Consider the following 22,828-nt stretch of genomic DNA (forward strand, 5'->3'; position numbering starts at 1 on the left):
GCCTCAGATTTATGCTTGGAGGATATAATCAAACGGAGACGCCATGTCTGTAATTTTCTGTACAAAACAGTCTGCCGATTTTTGCGGGGGAGGGGAACGTCAAATGTATGCGTAACGTAAAAATAGCCATGTCAGATAAACGTCAGTCCATACATTGTGTATGACCGTTGGCCGCCTATTTTCGACAGAGGGGAAAGCCTGTCAATGGCTACTCCGTTTAGTTGTATCCTCCAAGGGTTTATGTCTAGATTATGTGACATGTGATGTTAGTGTTACCAAGCTCTTGCCTAAAACCATACGCCATAGATGTAGTTGTTGAAGATTGTCTTAGATTTATGTTACTATAGTTGGTCAAACGAATTTGTCAGTAAATAGGAACATAAAAAACTATACTCATCCTTTTCTTTTGGATGCTAGTACTAGTGTAAGACAAAGATAGTATGATTTTCTCTGTCTATGTTTCAAATGAGACAGTCCTTTGACACACTATAGTTGTTTTTGGTTTGACATTTGTCAAGCAACATGATTACTTTGGGACAGACTTGTGGTTTTAATACATTTGATTATCGTCTTTAAAATAATTATCATAAAGTCTACATTGCCAGAAATATACTTTTGAGTATATGTATTGAGCAATTTTATACTTTTTCTTATAACGTTGAAAATTTTAATGAAAAATAAAATCATTTGTCTGAGAAAATCAAGTAATCATGGTGTAACCCCTATAGGGCCCTAGATTATAAAGCTACAGGTTACAATGTTTTTTTACCTGGCATTCACTTTTGAATAGTTTAAATGATTTAAACTTGAAACATTGTAATTTGTAACTAATAATTGGGTCTAAAACATGAAAGTAACATAATCTTAATTTATTTTACAAAAAAAAATGAAAACTTACTCAGAACATTAATTATTGTAATGTAAAAAAAATGCAGTTACTATTGTGATACTGACTTTTGTACATATTTATTTTGTTAATTACTAAGTATTATTGTAAATAGAAATAAAAAAGTAAATTTACTCTTGTTTTATTTTGGAAACTATTCAATAGCGGTTAAAATTTTGCTGTTTTTTTGGGACTTGTATTTGAAAAGTTTTTCTTTTCGTCTAGATTTCCAGCATTTTGTTTCTTCTTTGGATAAAACATACTCGCCTGTTACTGCCACTGTTGCTATTTTGTCTGAAAATAATAAAAAAATATCATTAAAAAATAAATCTTAATATAGGGAACAATAGTAGATTCTTAACCAAGGGGTGAAAGGCACGCACTCCTTTCTGCCGAGGTAGTTTAATAGCCAATAGTCCGAGGCTGAAATTATGCCTTTCGCCCGAGTTAAACGCTCTTCTTTTCATTTCGAATACGAGGAAAGTAAAATCCATGTCATTTTAAAAAACATAACAAAGTATAGATTTTGATACTGTTTCTCGAGAGTAATTTCAATTAATATTTTAAGTAAAGGAATCTTTATTTATGGAATGGGGAGTTAAACATCAGAATGTAAATTGTATAACAAATCCATTTAAGACCAAATTTCAATTGTTTATTAAAAAAAATTAAAAAGTCGCTCTGCGAAGTTAAATGCTCTAGTGCAGAAACGTATCATTTTCTGCACACCTTTTAGAACAACAATTACCCTCTTTCAAAGAATGAAAAGTAATGTAATATCCAAATATAACAATACAATTTAAAACATCAAAATTATCAGTTGAAATGCAAATAAACCGTACCATTTTCATCTACTTGTTTTTCTTCACGCTGCCGCTTCTGTGTCATCATTTCCCTAGACCGTGCATTGTGTGTCTCGGCATACGTGTCCACTGCAGCCTCCGGTGAGAGGTAATCAACTGAGTCGGAGAACAGTTTCACGCCACCTTTGATCTTACGTTTTCTGTAAACATGTAAGCAAGAGTGAATAGGCTATTACTGAACCGGTGAGCTCCATCTTAGGTACTGTTTTCACTTTCAGGTGTGACTAGAGCCTATCGCCTATCAGTTAATTATAAAAAAAACCGGCCAAGTGCGAGTCGGACTCGCGCACGGAGGGTTCCGCACCATCAACAAAAAATAGACCAAAACAAGCAAAAAAAACAAGCAAAAAAACTGTCACCCATCCAAGTACTGACCCCGCCCGACGTTGCTTAACTTCGGTCAAAAATCACGTTTGTTGTATGGGAGCCCCACTTAAATCTTTATTTTATTCTGTTTTTAGTATTTGTTGTTATAGCGGCAACAGAAATACATCATCTGTGAAAATTTCAACTGTCTAGCTATCACGGTTCGTGAGATACAGCCTGGTGACAGACGGACGGACGGACGGACGGACAGCGGAGTCTTAGTAATAGGGTCCCGTTTTTACCCTTTGGGTACGGAACCCTAAAAAACATAATCACACATTCTAATTCCATACTAATATTATAACTCGAAAGTCTGTCTGTCTGTTATTGGTCTTCATGCTTAAACTGCTGAACCAATTTAGATGAAATTTGGCATAGAGACTGAGGCCCGCGGAAGGATATAGGATAATTGAAGTCGCTAGCAAAAGCGTTGTAGCGTTTGCCGAAACCGAAGGTTCGAAGGACCGAAGGACCGTCCAGTGGCGCCATCATTAGGGGTATTGTGTTTAGCACTTATGAATCGTAACATACTTATAAATTATCTTAAGCTAATTATCAGAGCAATTTATTGATGTTATTATTCCATAAGAATATTGGATTATTATACAAATCAAATTAAACACAAATTAAATTAAATTAAGAATTTCACAAAAGTATCGTCAAACATGAAAAAAAATTGTATAAAAAATACTAGTCTAGAATGTTTCTAGAATAAAATCTAAATGTCAAATAAATAAATAAAAAACACAAAAGTACATACATCGGAATATCAATTTCCTCATCATTAATAAAATATACCTAAAAATAATCATTTCGAATAACAATTAATCCCACGTTGTTTTATCATTCATGTAGTCTTGTGTGGTATAATACGCTTTAGAAATAAGTTTACGCTTTACATAATTCTTAAATTTATTAATAGATAATTCAGTAATATGGTTTGGTGTTTTCTAATAAACCAATTAATTTCTGTCCTATACATTGTAACGTGTCAATAAGTCACGTCACATACTAAACACATATTTAATAAAGTTCTCCATGAGTTAGCCTACATTTGTTTAGATTTATTTCCAAATTAGAAAATATTCCCAATTCCTGTTTTATTTACAACCATTCGCTTGTCACTTTGACGTTTGACAGCGAACTATTTGAGTTTCGTTGTCTTTGACAGATTCGGTAACTTTCATTCCAATGCCTTTAAAATTGTCTCAAACGTTTTCATATTTGATAAATTCTTCTTTTCGTTTAAATTTCGCAAGTGGTAGTTTTGTTTTAGGAAAAATAGATCCGACAATATTTGATAATATATTTAATAATATATTCGTCAAAAATTGTTCAAAATTTATTACAATTTTAGCATTTTGGTTAGCAAAAATCATTCTTATTTCGGATCTGGTAACATTTCTTCTTATCGATGGTTCGATGTGAATTCCGTCTTGTCATTTTACTGTCAGCTTTCTCATTGGAAAACAGATAAAATTTTGATCCGAGAAAATCATTGTAAATTTCCATTATTTTGGTGAAATACCGGCAGTGCTTTGTTCCGGAGGTTTGCTCCGTCCCTCAGGTATGTAGATTTCTCTTAGTATTTCCATTTTAATATGAAAATTCGGTCTCGCCAGATTTCACATGGAATTCCTCTTTGTTATAGGAATGGATTAGGGGCGAAAATAATGCCGCCACGGCAAACCCCGGCAACCTAATGAAGGGCTAACGTAAGTTTTTCCTCAATTTCCACAATCGTCTTTCGGAAAATGCGATTCCTTTTAAATTTTCCGGTTCGACTTTAGCTGACTCGCGCCATTTTTCTTTTCCAGATAAGGGGCGTGTTAGCCCTTATAACCCTTATAATCCTTTTAATTTAAAAAAAAGAACCTTCGTCTCCTCCATTTTCCCGCCGCTATGCGCCGGTTATGAGATCGCGGCGAGTGAGCTCATGATGCTTTTCTAACCTCCGTACCCCACGTGCTCGCCCGGGTCGGCGATGACGGAACAGCTCTAACCGCCTACACCTGCGGGAACGCTGATGACATCCTTTCCGGGCTCTACGATCTTTGACTCCGCGCAGTGGAGCTCGTGCCGCGTGAGGACCTCTGCCCAAGGCATCCCGCGGGTATTATGTAGTGCCCACCCACAGGTCGGTGACCCTTCTTTATTCAATGTGTCTCAAAAACCTTATTAGATTTATTTAGCTCAAATTTAGATACCACCTTCTGTGGGGCTGCAAAACCAATAACTTGTCAACCTAATTGTAACCCGCCTCCTCGATACAATATAATTTATAAGGCAATAAGTTTGTTTCCTTTCTCTCCTAGCCCTCCCTAGTATTAAAAGACTATTTTGCTCATACGAGGTATCTGGTCATTTAATCTGTTTCTGTGCTTTCTGCCAGGCGCCCGAACCTTTAGTTAAGACTTAATTTCTTTCTTTTTGTACTCTGGTAGGGTCTTTACCCCCTCCATAATTTAGTTGTTCAAAGAACTTCTTTAGGCAGAAGGTACAGACAGAATGATTTGTTGGAAAAAGTGGCTTGGCGGCCGCTCACTGAGCCTCAATCAGAGTTACATAGGGTAAGCCAATAAGGGTCGTTACATATTTGTCGTCGCGAACAGGGACTTGACTTTTTCTTGCTTTTTCAAACTTATTGCCTTAGCGGGAATTTAATTTTCATTAGAATATTGTACCTTTGAATTTAAGTTTGAGACACCTGTGGTATATTGTTTATTGTATTGTTTAATACTGTGTTTATCTTTCTTGAATTCCTGTGTGTGTTCCACAGCTTGTTTTGTAAAAATCTTCCACTTAAAAACTAAAGTTTTACATACAGTGATATAAAAAATAGTTAATCATTTGCAATTAAAATAAACTTAGTGACTAGGTATAATACCTACTTCAGGTCAACAACTTTTTTATATACAGGGTGGTACTCGTTTAAGAATATACAGGGTGAGATTGAAATTGAGATTGATAGTAATTAAATTAAATTAAATTTTGAACTTAGAATATTTTGGCAACTGTGACCTTTGGTTATACAGGGTGGTTTAAATTTTTGTGAAGGTTTTAAAAAAAATTTTTCGACTTAGAAACTTTAATTGAATTTTAAATTCGGATTTATTTTGGAGGAACTTTTAGATTTTTAACTTTGAACTTTGTCTTGTTGTACATCCACGTAGTCGGTTTGATTTAATTTCAAGATGTCGGTCAATGGGGATCGAGAACCTGAGACTGCCCCAGGGTTTTCTCATCCTTCAATGGAGTCGATGACTACCGGTGAACGACACATTAGTGGTGCGGGTGACCAACTTCAATTTTTACCATCTCAGGGAGATTTAATAACACTCTCCGGATACCCTGGTGCTGGTCACAACAGCACGGACACCGGTGCGCAGCGACTTCCAACTGCACTCAACTTACCTCCTGTTAACTGAAACTGTATTGTTAGGTATATTTAGACATAACATGTTACCGTCTTTAATGGTACACTTTGTTGGTAAAACCACTTATGATATGGATGTTATTGTGCGGCTTAGTAAGGAAATTGATGCGTATACTATGACTGTACCTTCACAGCATCAAAGTACGTCTAACTCTAATTTGGACAAGCCTACTAGAAAATACAATCCCATAGACGTTGTTAAACCCTTAACCTGTTTGAAATGTGAAAAGAATGGTCACCACTATAGGGATTGTAAAACAATAAGAGGCACTATTTGCTTTAAGTGTAAAAAAAGGGACGTCACCACCCTAACCTGTGATATATGTAAGTCGGGCACAACTGAACCGACGAAAGTAGCGTCTCCAAAAAACGAGTAGACGGCGGTCGAACACCATTTCGTTCCGAAGTGAGGCGTGTTTCGGCCGGCCGTGATAACAATTCCATTCCCAGTTTAAAACCCTCCTCGGATGTTATTAAGTCAGAACTTCAAAAGTGTTTAGATTTCATTAGAGTTTATTCCGGCCTACATAGGATAGCGCCTATGTTGTTTGTAAAGGATGATGACATTAGACCCTTCTTGACTTTCCATGTGAACGGGGTAGAACAGTCCGGCTTGTTGGATAGTGGTGCGTCTACTTGTGTTCTCGGTTGCAATATACATCGACGTTTTCTGGAAGCCGGTTATACTATAGAACCTAACGTACAGTATTACTTCATTCGTAAAGATTCTCCTTAGTAAATTCTTTGGTTATGTTGTGGACTTTCTTTTTCTCGTACTTTCTTAGGATTTCTCCCCATGTAGGGATGGGTAGTAGAATACGTTTCCCTACCGCAGCCAGAAGCGTGACGTAAGAGGCGTCTAACTGTGCAAACCAGTTCCTAAGTTCAGAAAAGGGACTATTCTAGTTTAGAAGTCCTTTTCCATTTCTCTCTTAACTTTTGTTGTAATTTAGCTTATCTCGCCGCATGATAACTCTAAAAATTCCTAATTTATTCGTTCAAGTAAAATGTAGTTATTAAAATTATAAAATTAGATGGCCGATCGGTTTAGTATAAATTTAGCATAAGTATATTTCCCGGATTTGACTTTTACCTCCCCTCATTGGATCCCTGAGGAAGGACTCGGACTTTACTCTCACCACTTCCTCAGCGAAGTTGGTCATTTAAAAGGCTACACTATTTAGTGCTAGTTCCTTTCCTTCCATTGTGTAAGGAAAGCTGGTGGTGGTGTGCCAGTCACAATTGGTTTATTTGAGTTGTCTCAGTACACTCATCACATTTTATTTCATTTCCTTCCATTGTGTAAGGAAAGCTGGTGGTGGTGTGCCAGTCACAATTGGTTTATTTGAGTTGTCTCAGTACACTCATTACATTTTATTTCATTTCCTTCCATTGTGTAAGGAAAGCTGGTGGTGGTGTGCCAGTCACAATTGGTTTATTTGAGTTGTCTCAGTACACTCATCACATTTTATTTCATTTCCTTCCATTGTGTAAGGAAAGCTGGTGGTGGTGTGCCAGTCACAATTGGTTTATTTGAGTTGTCTCAGTACACTCATTACATTTTATTTCATTTCCTTCCATTGTGTAAGGAAAGCTGGTGGTGGTGTGCCAGTCACAATTGGTTTATTTGAGTTGTCACAGTACACTCATTCCATTTCCTTTCTTTTTCGATAGTCAGTGGTGACAGTACCTAACTGCACTCTAAATTCCCTTTTATTTCCAAATTAGTCAGCGGCGATGGTGCCTAGCTGCACTACCCCCTTTGTTAGTTAATAACAAATTCTTCTTTAACTGTAGGTTAATTTGGCATGTAAAGTGAAACTAGTCAGCGGCGTGGGTGCCTAACTGTACTAATCATCTCCTCGTTTTGTATTACCTTAAGTCTCTAATTAAATTAAAATAGTTCAGCACGTCAGCTTAGCATAAGACAGTGGCAGAGGTGCCTAACTGTATTATAATTCCCTTAACTTAGTATACTATAAATTTTGTTTCTTCATAAATAATAAAATTTAGTGGTAACCTCGTTTTCGCATGTTAGTAATTCCAGACAGTGGCTTTGGGGCTCAACTGTCTCTAATTGTTAGTTAACTTAATGCATTGCATCTGCACGAGTAGAGTATAATTGATTGGTTAGTTTTCATTTTACATCCCTTAAATTTAAGTTTGTTTAATTTCAATTCTCCTAAAATCAATGTAGAAGCGGAATTGAACTGTTGATAGGTGGTGCTGGGGCCCGTCGTTTCTCACTCTTTCCCTCTTGTACCGTAGAACCATTAATAATAGCAAGTTTTAAAGTTAGTCACAGGATTTTCAACTTTAGTTTTTCTATGTCCTATAATTACAATAATTACTCTTATAAGTTTACTCTAGTATTCCGCCCAAAGTATTCCTTGATAAACTCTAAGCTCTGCAGTTCAGTTCTAGTCTAGCGGTTATTTTTGAGTTAGCTTTTGTTTTCTTCCATAAAAAATAGTTCCTATTTTTTATTTTTCACAGAAAGGGGGTAATGTAACGTGTCAATAAGTCACGTCACATACTAAACACATATTTAATAAAGTTCTCCATGAGTTAGCCTACATTTGTTTAGATTTATTTCCAAATTAGAAAATATTCCCAATTCCTGTTTTATTTACAACCATTCGCTTGTCACTTTGACGTTTGACAGCGAACTATTTGAGTTTCGTTGTCTTTGACAGATTCGGTAACTTTCATTCCAATGCCTTTAAAATTGTCTCAAACGTTTTCATATTTGATAAATTCTTCTTTTCGTTTAAATTTCGCAAGTGGTAGTTTTGTTTTAGGAAAAATAGATCCGACAATATTTGATAATATATTTAATAATATATTCGTCAAAAATTGTTCAAAATTTATTACAATTTTAGCATTTTGGTTAGCAAAAATCATTCTTATTTCGGATCTGGTAACATTTCTTCTTATCGATGGTTCGATGTGAATTCCGTCTTGTCATTTTACTGTCAGCTTTCTCATTGGAAAACAGATAAAATTTTGATCCGAGAAAATCATTGTAAATTTCCATTATTTTGGTGAAATACCGGCAGTGCTTTGTTCCGGAGGTTTGCTCCGTCCCTCAGGTATGTAGATTTCTCTTAGTATTTCCATTTTATATGAAAATTCGGTCTCGCCAGATTTCACATGGAATTCCTCTTTGTTATAGGAATGGATTAGGGGCGAAAATAATGCCGCCACGGCAAACCCCGGCAACCTAATGAAGGGCTAACGTAAGTTTTTCCTCAATTTCCACAATCGTCTTTCGGAAAATGCGATTCCTTTTAAATTTTCCGGTTCGACTTTAGCTGACTCGCGCCATTTTTCTTTTCCAGATAAGGGGCGTGTTAGCCCTTATAACCCTTATAATCCTTTTAATTTAAAAAAAAGAACCTTCGTCTCCTCCATTTTCCCGCCGCTATGCGCCGGTTATGAGATCGCGGCGAGTGAGCTCATGATGCTTTTCTAACCTCCGTACCCCACGTGCTCGCCCGGGTCGGCGATGACGGAACAGCTCTAACCGCCTACACCTGCGGGAACGCTGATGACATCCTTTCCGGGCTCTACGATCTTTGACTCCGCGCAGTGGAGCTCGTGCCGCGTGAGGACCTCTGCCCAAGGCATCCCGCGGGTATTATGTAGTGCCCACCCACAGGTCGGTGACCCTTCTTTATTCAATGTGTCTCAAAAACCTTATTAGATTTATTTAGCTCAAATTTAGATACCACCTTCTGTGGGGCTGCAAAACCAATAACTTGTCAACCTAATTGTAACCCGCCTCCTCGATACAATATAATTTATAAGGCAATAAGTTTGTTTCCTTTCTCTCCTAGCCCTCCCTAGTATTAAAAGACTATTTTGCTCATACGAGGTATCTGGTCATTTAATCTGTTTCTGTGCTTTCTGCCAGGCGCCCGAACCTTTAGTTAAGACTTAATTTCTTTCTTTTTGTACTCTGGTAGGGTCTTTACCCCCTCCATAATTTAGTTGTTCAAAGAACTTCTTTAGGCAGAAGGTACAGACAGAATGATTTGTTGGAAAAAGTGGCTTGGCGGCCGCTCACTGAGCCTCAATCAGAGTTACATAGGGTAAGCCAATAAGGGTCGTTACAACATAAATATTGTTATCCTAATTGCTCCCCAACTTTTGGTCTTTGTCACATAGTTTAGTTTCATAGTACGAAGTACTATTTCGTATGTTTCGGCGCGGCCGAAAGGTTCGGCCGTTTTTAGGCCGAAACCGAAACTACGGACGAAACATGATTTTATGGGCGAAACTGGCCGAAACCGAAACCGAATCTTCGGTCGGACACTAGTCATTACATGTACTCTAATATGATACCATATAAAATTATGAGTGATTCCATCAGCCGGGTGAATAGGGATGGCTGGGGTGAATAGGGACAAAATTAAAATGGGATTTACCTAACAAATTCTTAAAAAATACCTACAAAAATACGAGTATGATTATTTTGTAGGTATTTTTTAAGAAATTGTTAGGTATATCGCATTTTAAGTTTGTCCCTATTTACCCCAGCCATCCCTATTCACCCCTGTTGACTGTATTTGGATTATACTTTATACATTTATTTTCACTGCTAGTAATTATGTAAATAATAATGTTTTATGTGTAATTAAGTATTGAGTGATTATATAAGAACACTTACTTCACTCCATTGGCCTCCATGTCTACAAATTCGACATTCTTTTCAATAATCTTGGAGATCTTCACACCAATCTGTTTTTGCATTTTCTCCGGCACCTTCACATCGTTGTAATGGCTGGCGGTTTCCAAATACCTCTCGGAAACAGGTTTTTTTACATCTAAAAAATTTAATAAGATACCAATCAATTAACCTTTTCGACGCTGTGTCCAACACAAAAGCTGTCACGCTGACGCCACGTGTCAAAACTGAAATTGAACTTTATGCATATGCACGTAGGTCTATGTTGCTCTGTGGTATGTGACCGATTAATCGGTCTTTGGCGTTGAACCTACAGTGCGGATATATCGGTCATTGGCGTCCAAAAGGTTAATCAGGGCAATAATAATGTTTTTCGGTTTATTCCAAGTTGTTCTTATGGGGTAAAATGGAAATAGGCCTGTTATAGGGACACCACAATTGGCTTGACAGTATAAGTGATGGAGTCAGACCAAATTTATGTCAAATCTCTATGGAATTATGATGTTTATAGTGGCACTTTTACACTTTGTTCTATTTAACTTGGTGTAAATTAGCTCAGACAGACTGAAGATCTGTTTTACGGGGTTGTTGTATAAAGTGAGGTTTTCAGAAGATATTTTAATGACATTAAATAAAGAGAAATTCGCCTCTACGTCTAAACCAGAGTGAGTATTAGGTAGATATTATTCGCTAAATTAAGTAAGTAAATATTCTTGAATGTGCACCATACAGTTAAAAATACACAGAAAATGAAATACAGTTAAAAGCTAGGTAACAACAGGCGGTCTTATCGCTAAGAAGCCATCTCTTCCAGACAACCTTTGGGTAGCAGAAAATTAATGCGAAAATATTGGTCGACCTGGGGATATCAAAATTACAGAAAGACTAAGTTATTGGAGCTATCTCTGTAACAAAGTGTTAGCTAGTAAATCCCTGTGAAAATTATTAAAATAATTTAGGAAAAATCAAAAACATTTAACAAGATTCAGAATACAGCCTACCTTTTTGTGGTATACCGCGAGTTTCATTGATGAGTTTAGTGAATGAAGTATCGACAGCCTCGCGGAACCTCGAAAGGTCTTCGTCATCAGAAGAATCGGACATTAGTTATGTGTAAAATACTAGTTTTATGAATATTAAAATACACAACACGCAGTTATTTCTACTGTTTGACCCTTTGTTTGGTTATGTCCATTAATGTCAACTTGACACATGACAGTTGCAAAAAAAAGCTAAGCCGATCTGTCTTTACATGGTCTTCACGGTCTTCACAAATTCTAAATTTCGCGTAGTCTGTCAAATCAATTTGCACAGACCACTGCCCTGTAGGACGACTCGCGGTCACCACCCGTGTGGTGTATAGGTGTTATACACGCGCGCCGCTCCGATGACGCCGATCAGTTGCGCCCAAGAATACGACTTGTTAGTAGTGTAGTGTACACGTCTGTACGAAAATAAATCGTGAATTCGTTCGCTAATAATGGTATATTGCAGTGTAAAATGGTGTGGCAAGTCATCTAAGACTTCCAAATACTTAACAGATGGGATAACATTCCACAGGTAAGTGAAATTCATTATTTTGTTGAAAATAGTTTCTTGTCCGCAGAGTTGATTTTATACTGGTCAATTCGAATGTACTGAGCAGCAACGAAGTATGCCCGTCCCTTTTCGTCAACTTGAAAATGCAATGTGTTATCCCTTTCACGTAAACGAATAGTGATGTGACGATGATGGTTTGGTTATTGTACCATTTTTTAAAATATAAAAGAAAACTGTGATTCTTTTTTTTATTTTTTATTGAGAATAATTAATCTGTAGAATCTGGGAATAGGGATCATATGTATATGACACCGTAAGATTGTTTTATACTGGTCAATTCGAATGTACCGAGCAACAACGAAGTATGCCCGTCCCTTTTCGTCAACTTGAAAATGCAATGTTATCCCTTTCACGTAAACGAATAGTGATGTAACGATGATGGTTTGGTTATTGTACCATTTTTAAAAATATAAAAGAAAACTGTGATTCCTTTTTTTTATTTTTTATTGAGAATAATTAATCTGTAGAATCTGGGAATAGGGATCATATGTATATGACACCGTAAGATTGTTTTATACTGGTCAATTCGAATGTACCGAGCAACAACGAAGTATGCCCGTCCCTTTTCGTCAACTTGAAAATGCAATGTGTTATCCCTTTCACGTAAACGAATAGTGATGTGACGATGATGGTTTGGTTTTTGTACCATTTTTAAAAATATAAAAGAAAACTGTGATCCTTTTTTCAATCTGTAGAATCTGGGAATAGGGATCATATGTATATGACACCGTAAGATTGTGAACCCGTTAGTTTATAATCTAACGTAGGTTAGGTTAGTTTATAATCTCCCTACCGTCAGTTTATAATTTAACTAGCGAGATTATAATCTGACGAGTGTTTACAATTTTACGGTGACATATACATAGACTTCCTAGTCTAGTCTAGACGGAGTTAAGAGCAATTATTTCATGAAACCGATGCTGCCAAAAATACTTGGGTGCGGGGGACGAGGTGAGCGAATCCCGTGCCGTGATTGGTCCGTTCAAAGACACGGACCAATCACGGCACGGGATTCTGACACTTTGACTCGAAGAAGAAGTAAAACTACCGTATATTTGTGGCAGAGGGGGTAGCGTTACTATGCTTAGTCTAGAGGATGTCTTGTCTGTGTATGTATACAAATCGTGGCGTCGCTTTTTATATGGTAAAATAATTTGATGGACTTTCAGATTTCCAAAAAATCCTGCAATTAAAACAAAATGGATTGACGCTACGCACCGTGGACAGTTATGGTACCCATGTAATACGAGTGTCATTTGCTCAAGGCACTTCACTGCGGATAATTTCCACCAAGTAACGAGCCAGCGGAGACGATTATTGAGTTCTGCAGTACCAACTCTATTTTTACCAGTTTTGGTAAGCTGATTCAACATGTAATTGATTATCTTTATTTTTATTTAAAAAACTTCTTATAGTTTTGATGAGAATTATTTTGGTTAATTCATCATTTTAAATTACATTTACCAAACACTTCTATGTACCTACTACCTACTTACAGCCATGAATATGATATTAAAAAACATGAAATAAAATATTTGCAGGCTCCACTTCCGACACATATGGACGTGGACCATACCATCGAGGGAAAAGTACAACAGCGACTTAATGTTGATGAAGTTCCATCTACAAGTACCACCTCACACCTGGTTCGAATTTTGAATTATTGTTCTTTTTATGGGTAAAATATTACAAATTTTACATAGAAATAATATTTCAGATTGACGATATAACTCAGCAACATAATAACTAGACACTCGACAGTAGCAGTTCAAATACCGCAAAACATAGACTATGATCAGGGCCTCTTAAACTATGCTGAGGCCCCTGGGCACATAAGAATTTGGGGCCCATTTGGAAAGTAAAGAATACAAAAAAAATACTGTAAAAAATTATTATGGGTAATCAAATATACTGTTACTGTCTGTCCTTGGGGGCCCCCTGAGGATGGGGGCCCTGGGCACGGGTCCCGTGTGCTCTTATGGTAAAGACAGTACTGACTGTGATGCCCATGATAAAGGCACATCTAAATAAAAAAGAGGTTCGATTATAGTATAATATTACTACCGTTAGTTCTGAAATTTCTAAAGATTAAGTATAGTCATCATTGTATGTTATATTTTCAGGATCATGGCTCTACTCTGCAGGGTTCAGTGTTGATAACAACATCTCAACAGCAGAATGAGATGTCACAAACACCTACCAGTAAGCGAAAACTATCCCAAGTCCGGGACCCTGAGTCACCATCTGCTTATGATAGTCCTGACAAAAAACGACTTAGTCGAAGAATCATGGAACTTAAGTGCAAAGTAAATGAAAAAAATGTTAAACTGCGAAAGTTGCGTGATGCAAACAGGAGATTAAAACGAGAGATCGTTTCACTGAAATCTCTTTTAGAAGATTTTCAAGAATTATAATAGAGAGATCTTTTCACTGAACTCTCTTTTAGGAGAAAAGAAAAATCAATTATCTTTGCTCTGTTAGTTGAGAGTAAATTAAATATTCATTTCATAATCGTTTTGTAGCACTGAAACCTATGTCTCGTTTAGTTTTGTAATAAAACGTATTATCACGATCTTAGCACTGTTTTTTTTTTTCATTATGACAGCAATTATTAGTGGGAGAAATGCAAATACGAATTCTATTAAATCAATTTAAATTTGACAACTGAGATTAAACACAACAAAAATTACCACACCCAATTAAAAAAAATTGGTATAAAGAAGTATTTATAGGTAGTTTATTATTTTATACATAATTTAGAAACACTTCATGCCTTGCGAGGACTATGGTTTAAACATGTCTATATTGAAGTTACCCTAAAGCACCTTAGTCTTTAACGCCTTTAACAAGTACATAAGTACTGTGCAAATCTCATAAATTATAATTTCACCACAAAATGTATGCAAAATCGAGTTTCTATTTTATATATATTTTATGCGACCCTTATTATCACGTCGGGGTCACCACTTTAGAGCCCGACTTTGTCTTAAGCGAGCAGATAATCTTACGCGGAGATTTGCGCAGTAGCTACAACTTCACGTCTAGAATCTTATCTCATATGCTAAGTAACATTTTTAAAGCACCTACTTAATGAAGGATTTATTGTTTTAATATGATTTAAGTATTTTTTCTGTAGACTAATGATAACAATTTTACCACAATAAATTACGGTACCACTGGTACCATTACAACTGCATGTAATGAACATGTCCCATCCCTACGCTTGCACGTGGTGGCGCGCCATGTTTGGTACAACCAATCACAACGCCTTTGAAAAAGGGCGGGAAACTTCGACCTGTGCGCGCGTATTTTTTTCTCCTTTATACAATTTTAAATATTTTTAGTAGTAATAGTGGTCACCGCAGTGTAAATAGTTTGTAAATATCATTGGTAGTTAGTTTATTATATTTTGTATATATTTATTCATTATCTAGGTAAGTGTTTAATACATTTTTCACCGCCATGGGCGGTGATGACGACGAGCCTCACGACCCAGGAGGTGGTCCTCCGGTTTCCCACACTGTTACAATCGATAATAATGAAAATTCTGATAATGAAATTGATATGAAAGAGTATCACAGCGTGGATACAGATAGTTCTGTATCTTCTGAGGTGAGAAAACGAAAGACCGCATCCAGGAGGATATGTCGTCACTGTAATAAAAAAAAGCGACATAACAAGGACAAAAATAGGGATAAAGAATCCATTACAGATGATTGCAATTGTCAAACTTGCTCAAACAACTCCGATACAAAGTCACAATTTCAAGCACCACTCTCAGCCTCAGCTTTTACTCCGGCTCTAGCTCCTGCTCCGGCTCCAGCTGCGGCCCCAGCTGCAGCCCCAGCTGCGGCCCCAGCTGCAGCCCCAGCTGGCTCAGTGAATACCACCTCTCAGCTCACAGACATGTCCAGGAAGCAATATATACAAACTGATTCTTCGCCGTATGTAGTACATGTCCAGAAACAACAAGAATCTCCCAATGATGGCACTTCTATTCATTCAATTGCTTTTGGCAACTTTTTGAAACGGCACAATTTTAGGAACATTGTTAATGGTAGTGTCAAACGTATAGGCCGCAATAGAGTCGCTCTATCATTCTCAAAGTATGAGGATGCCAACCATTTTCTAAAAGACACTCGACTGACTGACAACAAATATAAGGCGTTTATTCCAAGTTTTAACGTTATCAGAATGGGTGTTGTTAAAGGCATACCAACTGAAATGTCTTTAGAGGAGGTCAAAGAAAACATCAGTGTCCCAGTAGGTTGTGGTGAAGTTTTAAAAGTAAGGAGAATTAATTATAAAGTGATTGTGGATGGTTCTCCGGTCTGGAAGCCATCACAAACAGTTGTTATAACGTTTGATGGCCAAGTTCTTCCAAAACGCATATTTATGTTTTATAACGCTCTACCAGTAGACTTATACATCTATCCAACGATCCAATGTTACTCTTGTTCTCGCTTTGGTCACACGCAGGGACAATGTAGATCTAAACCGAGGTGTTACAAGTGTGGAGAGGGTCATACTGGCTCCACATGCACTATTGAAGAAGATTGTGCATCTTGTTGCTTATGTTCCGGTGTTCATTTTGCCACTAATAAGTCTCGCTGTCCAGAGTATGAGCGCCAGAAAAATATTAAGCTATCTATGGCACAAAGTGCTATATCTTATACAGAGGCCTCTAAACTGCACCCTCCTGTAACAAAACCATATGCAGATGTGGTCATGTCCACTCCAACATCTCTCCCGTCTCAGCATAATAGAAATAATAATAACTTAGGTACAACTACTCACTCATATAAAAAAACAGTCTTTCTGAAACCTCGCAGCTTGCCAAAATCCCAGAAAGGTTTTGACACTGCCTCACATTACAATTTATCTAAAGACTATAACATGCCATCCCCCTCTGGGAATGGTTGTGCCATTGTGCAACAATTTAACAATAAAACTACCAATGACCTCATATTAGAACTTATTCAACTGTTAAGTATTAATTTACACAAAAACCATTCAGAACCGTCCAACGCTGCACATATTACTAGTCCTCATGTTTCCTCCAATAATGGCCAACAATTCCAAAATTCTTCAATGGAATTGTCGCAGCATTAACAATAAAAAAAGCGATTTAATCCATTTAATTAAGAAGTATGACCCTTTTGTTATTACCCTATCTGAAACATGGCTCAGGTCTGAGTCATGTTTCAAAATTCCTGGCTATGCATGCCTCCGCGAAGACAGGTCGGATGGGCATGGTGGTGTAGCCATCCTGGTAAAAAAATCATATCATTTCTCTCATGTTCCATTAGCACCTCATAATAATGAATTTTCCATAATCTTAGCTCTTGTAGATAGCATTTGTATAGTTTCAGTGTACATACCTCATCCCTCGCTTACCATACTTAGTGAAGTAAGAAACATTATATCATCTCTTCCTACTCCATGTTTAATATTAGGAGATTTTAATTGCCATCACCCAGCTTGGGGGTGTTTCAATTCAAGTACTTTAGGCGAGGAAATAATAGACATAGTTGATTATTATAATTTATGTATATTGAATTCTGGTGTTCCTACGCGTCGGTCTGCTCCCAATGAGAATCCTAGTGCATTAGATTTATCAATTTGTAGCTCTTCCATATCACACTCCTTACTGTGGGAGGTACTTCCACTTTCCTATGGCAGTGATCATTTTCCAATTCTCATTTCTTTTCCTATTAAAAACAGACCATTACATAAAAGATCTCCACTTTTAGCATATAAACTTCAAAATGCAGATTGGGATAAGTTTCGCAAACATATGGATGAGAGGTTGGGAGAATTACCCGATGTATCTCGTGAAAATTTGTTTAAAACTTCTGATGCTTTTGCTAAGTTTATAATTAATATAGCTGATGAAGTATTTCCTCGTAAGAAGTCCTCTAAATTCAATATTCCCAGCCCTCCATGGTGGGATTCTGAATGTTCAGAAGCTGTTAAAAAGAGAAAACAGTGTGAGTTAATGTATAATAATAATATGAGCGAAGAGAACTTTAATTCCTTATTAGTTACTTTAAAAGAAACAAAACAGTTTTTGAAGAAAAAGAAAGTTGACAGTTGGAGATCCTTTTGTGCATCTTTAAGTCCTAGCACTCACCCGTCAGAAGTTTGGAGGAAGGTTAGAATGTTTAGAGGAGCTTTTGTAGAAAATAACGCCATCAATCTTGATCCTCCAGTAGCCGAGAAATTTTTAGATAAATTAGCTCCTTCATTTGTCCCATTCCCTGTGTGTCCTGAACTGGCTTCCTCGCCCAATATTGATAATGATAACGTGCAGCCTTTTAACAGTCCATTTTCGTTTTTAGAGCTAAAGAATGTCTTATCATATGTTATTGATTCTGCACCAGGATGCGATGGTATTCCATATTCATTTTTGAAACATTCTAGTGACAACGTTATAGGTTACTTTCTTAATATTATCAACGGGATTTTTATGACAGGTGACATTCCACCAAATTGGAAAATACAGTTGGTGTTACCCTTTCTCAAACCGAATAAACCCCGTAATGATCCAAATTCGTATCGTCCAATTGCGTTATCTTCTGTTTTAATTAAGATTTTAGAACATTTAGTTAAAAATAGGTTAGAGTGGTTTATTGAGAGTAAAAAATTATTACCCGATATTCAATATGGTTTTCGCAAAAGCAGAAGCACTTTAGACTGTGTGGGTTTGTTAGTTTCTGATATCCTTTTAGCCTTCTCGAAACGGGAATATGTCGTAGCTTGTTTTATAGACATCAATTCGGCCTATGATAATGTAAATATATCAATTCTTGTAAATAAGTTGTTCCTCTTGGGAGTTCCTGAACGCTTGTGTAATATTATTGCTGCTATGTTTTATGAACGGACGATTAGGTTAGATTTAGATGATAAAGTATTTCACAGGACAGTTTGGAAAGGACTACCACAGGGTTCTGTTCTTAGCCCTTTACTTTTTAATGTATATACATACGACCTTAGTTCCAATTTGCCAGATTATATATCAATTTTACAATATGCCGATGACATAGTGTTCTACTCAAGAAATAAATCCGTACAAAAGGCCTGTGAACTCATAAATGCTAGTTTGAATGAACTAAATGTATATTTAAATAATAATGGGTTAGACCTTTCAGTCCCGAAAACCTCAGCAATTATATTTTCTCCCAGGAAAAAAACTGTTAATGAAAGTTTATCCTATGGTGGAACTACAATCTCCTTTCGTCAAGAAGTCAAGTATTTAGGAATGGTTTTGGACTACAATTTGTCAGCCAAGGGTCATTGTAATTATGTTAAAGGTAGATGTGAACGCTCATTAAACATATTGAGATGCTTGGCTGGTGTATGGTGGGGCAGCCATCCTTTCTATTTGAAGCTTATTTATAATGCAGTAATAAGAAGCGTTGTTGATTACGGTTCTTTTCTTTTAACTCCGGGTACAGAAGATGCCATTAAAGTATTCAATGTCATACAGAATAAGTCACTAAGGACAATCCTTGGTGCTATGCGAACCAGTCCGGCTAATGCCATGCAAGTGGAGTGTGTTGACCCACCTGCGCATTTGAGACGTCAATTTTTATCCGACAGATTCATTTTTAGGACTATGCAATTTTCGGTTCATCCTCTTATCACAAAATTATCGACTCTTTATGATCATATGCAGTCATCTCCATATTGGCGTAATAGAACTCCTCCTTGTATAATTAATAGTTACCTTAAATTTTTGGCTCTATCTTCTCCTACTGTCAGACATATTAACCTTCCTATATACGAGAAAGACTTTGACTCTTTGATTATTTCTCCACAAGTTTTTCTAGACTCCAATATTTCTAAGGATATAATAACTGCTCAACCTGTATTTAACAACTTAGTGGGCGAATATTGGTCTGGTTGGCATTACATATACACAGATGCATCAAAACTTGCTACAAATAGTTGTGTTGGGGTTGGTGTATTTCATCACCAGTATAATGTTGTACAAAAAATTAAACTCCCTCCAGAATCTTCGGTATTTACCGGAGAACTATTTGGTATTTATAAAGCTGTTGAATATGTTTGCATGTTCAATTTAAATAAATGTGTAATTTTTTCCGATTCTAAAAGTTGCCTTCAAATTCTATTAAAATCTCCTTTCAAAATGACTAACAGTTACCCTTTGTTATATGATATCCGAGACGTCTTGTTAAAATGCGAAAAGAAAGGGCTTACTGTAAACTTTGTATGGGTGCCAAGTCATTGTGGAATTCCCGGAAATGAGAAGGCTGATCGTCTGGCGGTAGATGCTGTTGCTTCTGGTGATATATTTCCATATAAAAACTATTGTCATGACCTTCTGTTGCTCCCCAAAAGATATCTCAGGTTAGCCTGGGAGTTCTTTTGGTTTTGGAGCAGCCTGGAATCCGGAAGTTATTACCTTAAGATTCAAAGTGACATCCCTGTAAAGCCGTGGTTTTACAATAAAAACTTTAAAAGACGTGAAATATCATGTTTAACACGCATGAGATTGGGCCATACATCTGCTCCTTCTGACCTTGCTCGATTTAAATTTATTAACGATCCCAATTGTGACTGTGGTGCCGAGGAGGCGGATATTAATCATATATTCTTTTCATGTCCTTTTTATGATCGTACTGCTTTGATGGATTCTTTACTATCCAAAAATGTTCCATTTCCAATAGACATCCCTTCCTTGCTCATCAATCCAGACTTTTATAACATCCTAGCTTCATTCATCGTTTACAATGATATAAAGGTATAATATTTTATAAAACTAAGTATATTTATCATTTTGTATTTCATCTATATACCTACCTGTCCTGACCACTACACTTTCCAAATTCCGAATTACCTTTAATCCTTGTTCCGCGTTTAATTTCCTTCCCTTTAATTTACTTGACGTTGGCTACGGGCAACACCGCCCTCAAGTCCATTAAAAAAAAAAAAAAAAAAAAAAAAAAAAAAAAATCACAACGCCGTGAACAGCGTCCCGCATCTCATGTCTTCTTCACCGTTTGGTGATTTGTGTCCCGAACAAAATGGCCAATATTAGGCTTCTATGGTAATTTTGTAATGTGCAGAAAACTGCACTTAACTATTAGCACATAATAATAATAGTACTACCGTACAGAAAGGACACTTCCTACAAAACCGAAGTTTGACAGCGATTCAGGGACGAATCATGCTATCCCTTTCTATGTATGCCAGCTCAGCATTGCTCCGAGCAATTATAGGGTTGACACAACTTGACGTCCCTTTGCGTGCACGCCCACAGATAAGATGACTTGAATTTTGACAACCCTAAATAGCCGAAAGGGATAGTGCCATAGTTGAGGAATATCATGATCGACCCTGAATCACTGTCAAACTTCGGTTTTGTAGTAAGTGTCGTTTCTGTACGGTAGTACTTTATTCTGTGCCTTAATAGGCATAGATAAGGCATATCAGGAGTACATATTGGATTGGAGTAAAATTCTGTCCAAGTATTAAACATTTTATTTATAGTAACAATTGGACAAAGTTGTCTACCTTATGTATGGCACAGAATAAGTAATAGTACTGGGTCATTATTTGATTTGGTGTAAATCGCATGTCGCCGGCGTTTTTTGGCACAAAACGAAGTTGGATCTTTACCGTGTCTTATACATATAAGTAGTAAATTAAAAAATATTTATACATGCCGTGTTCTATTTCCTGCTATCTTTAGAAGATCTATGTTTTTTAAGGCTCCAAAGGGTCAAAATGTCACTACAAACGCGTGTCGCCTAATCAGATTTCATCAAAACATGAGCTAAAAGTTAATTTAAATTTAAATTTATGGCTAGTATTTACTAAGTGCCTAAAACTACATTAGTTAGTACATTCATTATTGATTGCACAAATTAAATTGTGTCCTCCAGAACTAAATGGCACCATCGAACTTAACCGGCCCTCGCGGTACCGTCATTCCGTGGATGCTACTTGCATATCATATAGCTGTCCAATAGAAAGCAGTGTTGAGATCCTGCCGCTGCCCCCGCGCGCCCTTCGTCGCCTAGTAATCGACAGTGGGAACACACTTCAACATTTGTACCCGCATATATTTTATTTTCAAATAATAAGTCGATTACCGTGGAGCCGTTCAAAAAAATTGTCAGGTTCTGTGTCTTATTTCTCGGTAAGTGGAAATCATTTTAATACAAATCCTATTTGATACGATGACTTATTCGAACTGTTATGACGTAATTGGAAGAATGTTCTGGAGCATTAACTATGTTTAGGGTTATGAGACAAAATGTTAGCTTTTGTCATCACCGTGGTAGTCATTACCATGGAATACCGTGGATATTTCGACCATGGTAATGACTATTTCTCCACGGTAAGGACATGGAACGCTTTTTTATTGTTTATCTTCTGTTTTAAGCGAATCTGCCGAAGGAGAGTTATTTTTATTTGCTTGTATTTTATTCATATACTATAATATTTTACTTAAAGTGAGAAAATATGTATTATTATTTATAAGGTAAAAATAATAATTTGTCATTACCATGTATAAACGTCATACTAATCACATAAAATGTCATCACCATGGCACTTTAAAATTTCGAGGTCCATATCTTCGGAGATAACTTTCACAGAAAGGGACCATAACGTTATTTAAAGTCCTTGCATCCTAAACATTTGATTATGGGCAAACAAGTACCAAAATTAAAGATTTTTCAAATTTTTACCGTGGACATGCCAATTTACACCAAATCAAATAATGACCCTACTACGTACTTATGGTTAACTTTAAGCCTTCAATCATTACCTATCATTAAATTATTTTAGTTTCATAAAAGAAAAATGTGACATTTTCAACCAAAAGGTACCACTTTGTCAGTTGTCGATAAGGTTGATTTCAACATGAAGCTATATGAAAATAGCGCCTTATTGACAACCGACAATAAGTACCCTTTTTGTTGAAAATGGCACAAATATAATTCTCATTTCAAATA

The 22,828-nt window shown here is 36.6% G+C and overlaps 2 protein-coding genes and 2 long non-coding RNA genes across 4 annotated transcripts; 3 read left to right on the top strand and 1 right to left on the bottom strand.

Annotated features, from left to right (window-relative positions):
- Positions 1-1,020: 1,020 nt before the first annotated feature.
- LOC134657326 (uncharacterized) lies at positions 1,021-11,379 on the bottom strand. Its single transcript, XM_063512901.1, has 4 exons — positions 11,243-11,379; positions 10,224-10,380; positions 1,729-1,889; positions 1,021-1,180 (listed from the first exon to the last, which is right to left on the bottom strand). Exons 1-4 carry the CDS (start codon positions 11,343-11,345, stop codon positions 1,041-1,043), a joined length of 561 nt encoding a protein of 186 aa, XP_063368971.1. The 5' UTR covers positions 11,346-11,379; the 3' UTR covers positions 1,021-1,040.
- LOC134656801 (uncharacterized) lies at positions 3,105-3,975 on the top strand. Its single transcript, XR_010097560.1, has 2 exons — positions 3,105-3,682; positions 3,767-3,975. It is a non-coding gene; the product is annotated as an uncharacterized LOC134656801 (long non-coding RNA).
- LOC134656764 (uncharacterized) lies at positions 7,784-8,935 on the top strand. Its single transcript, XR_010097556.1, has 2 exons — positions 7,784-8,643; positions 8,727-8,935. It is a non-coding gene; the product is annotated as an uncharacterized LOC134656764 (long non-coding RNA).
- Positions 11,380-11,493: 114 nt separating the features above from the next.
- LOC134657082 (THAP domain-containing protein 1-like) lies at positions 11,494-14,254 on the top strand. Its single transcript, XM_063512634.1, is given in 4 exon segments — positions 11,494-11,505; positions 11,677-11,801; positions 13,010-13,196; positions 13,964-14,254. Coding segments are annotated over 4 exon segments (615 nt in total).
- Positions 14,255-22,828: the final 8,574 nt, after the last annotated feature.

Source organism: Cydia amplana, chromosome 19, assembly GCF_948474715.1.
Source record: "Cydia amplana chromosome 19, ilCydAmpl1.1, whole genome shotgun sequence".
Classification (NCBI taxonomy): domain Eukaryota; kingdom Metazoa; phylum Arthropoda; class Insecta; order Lepidoptera; family Tortricidae; genus Cydia; species Cydia amplana.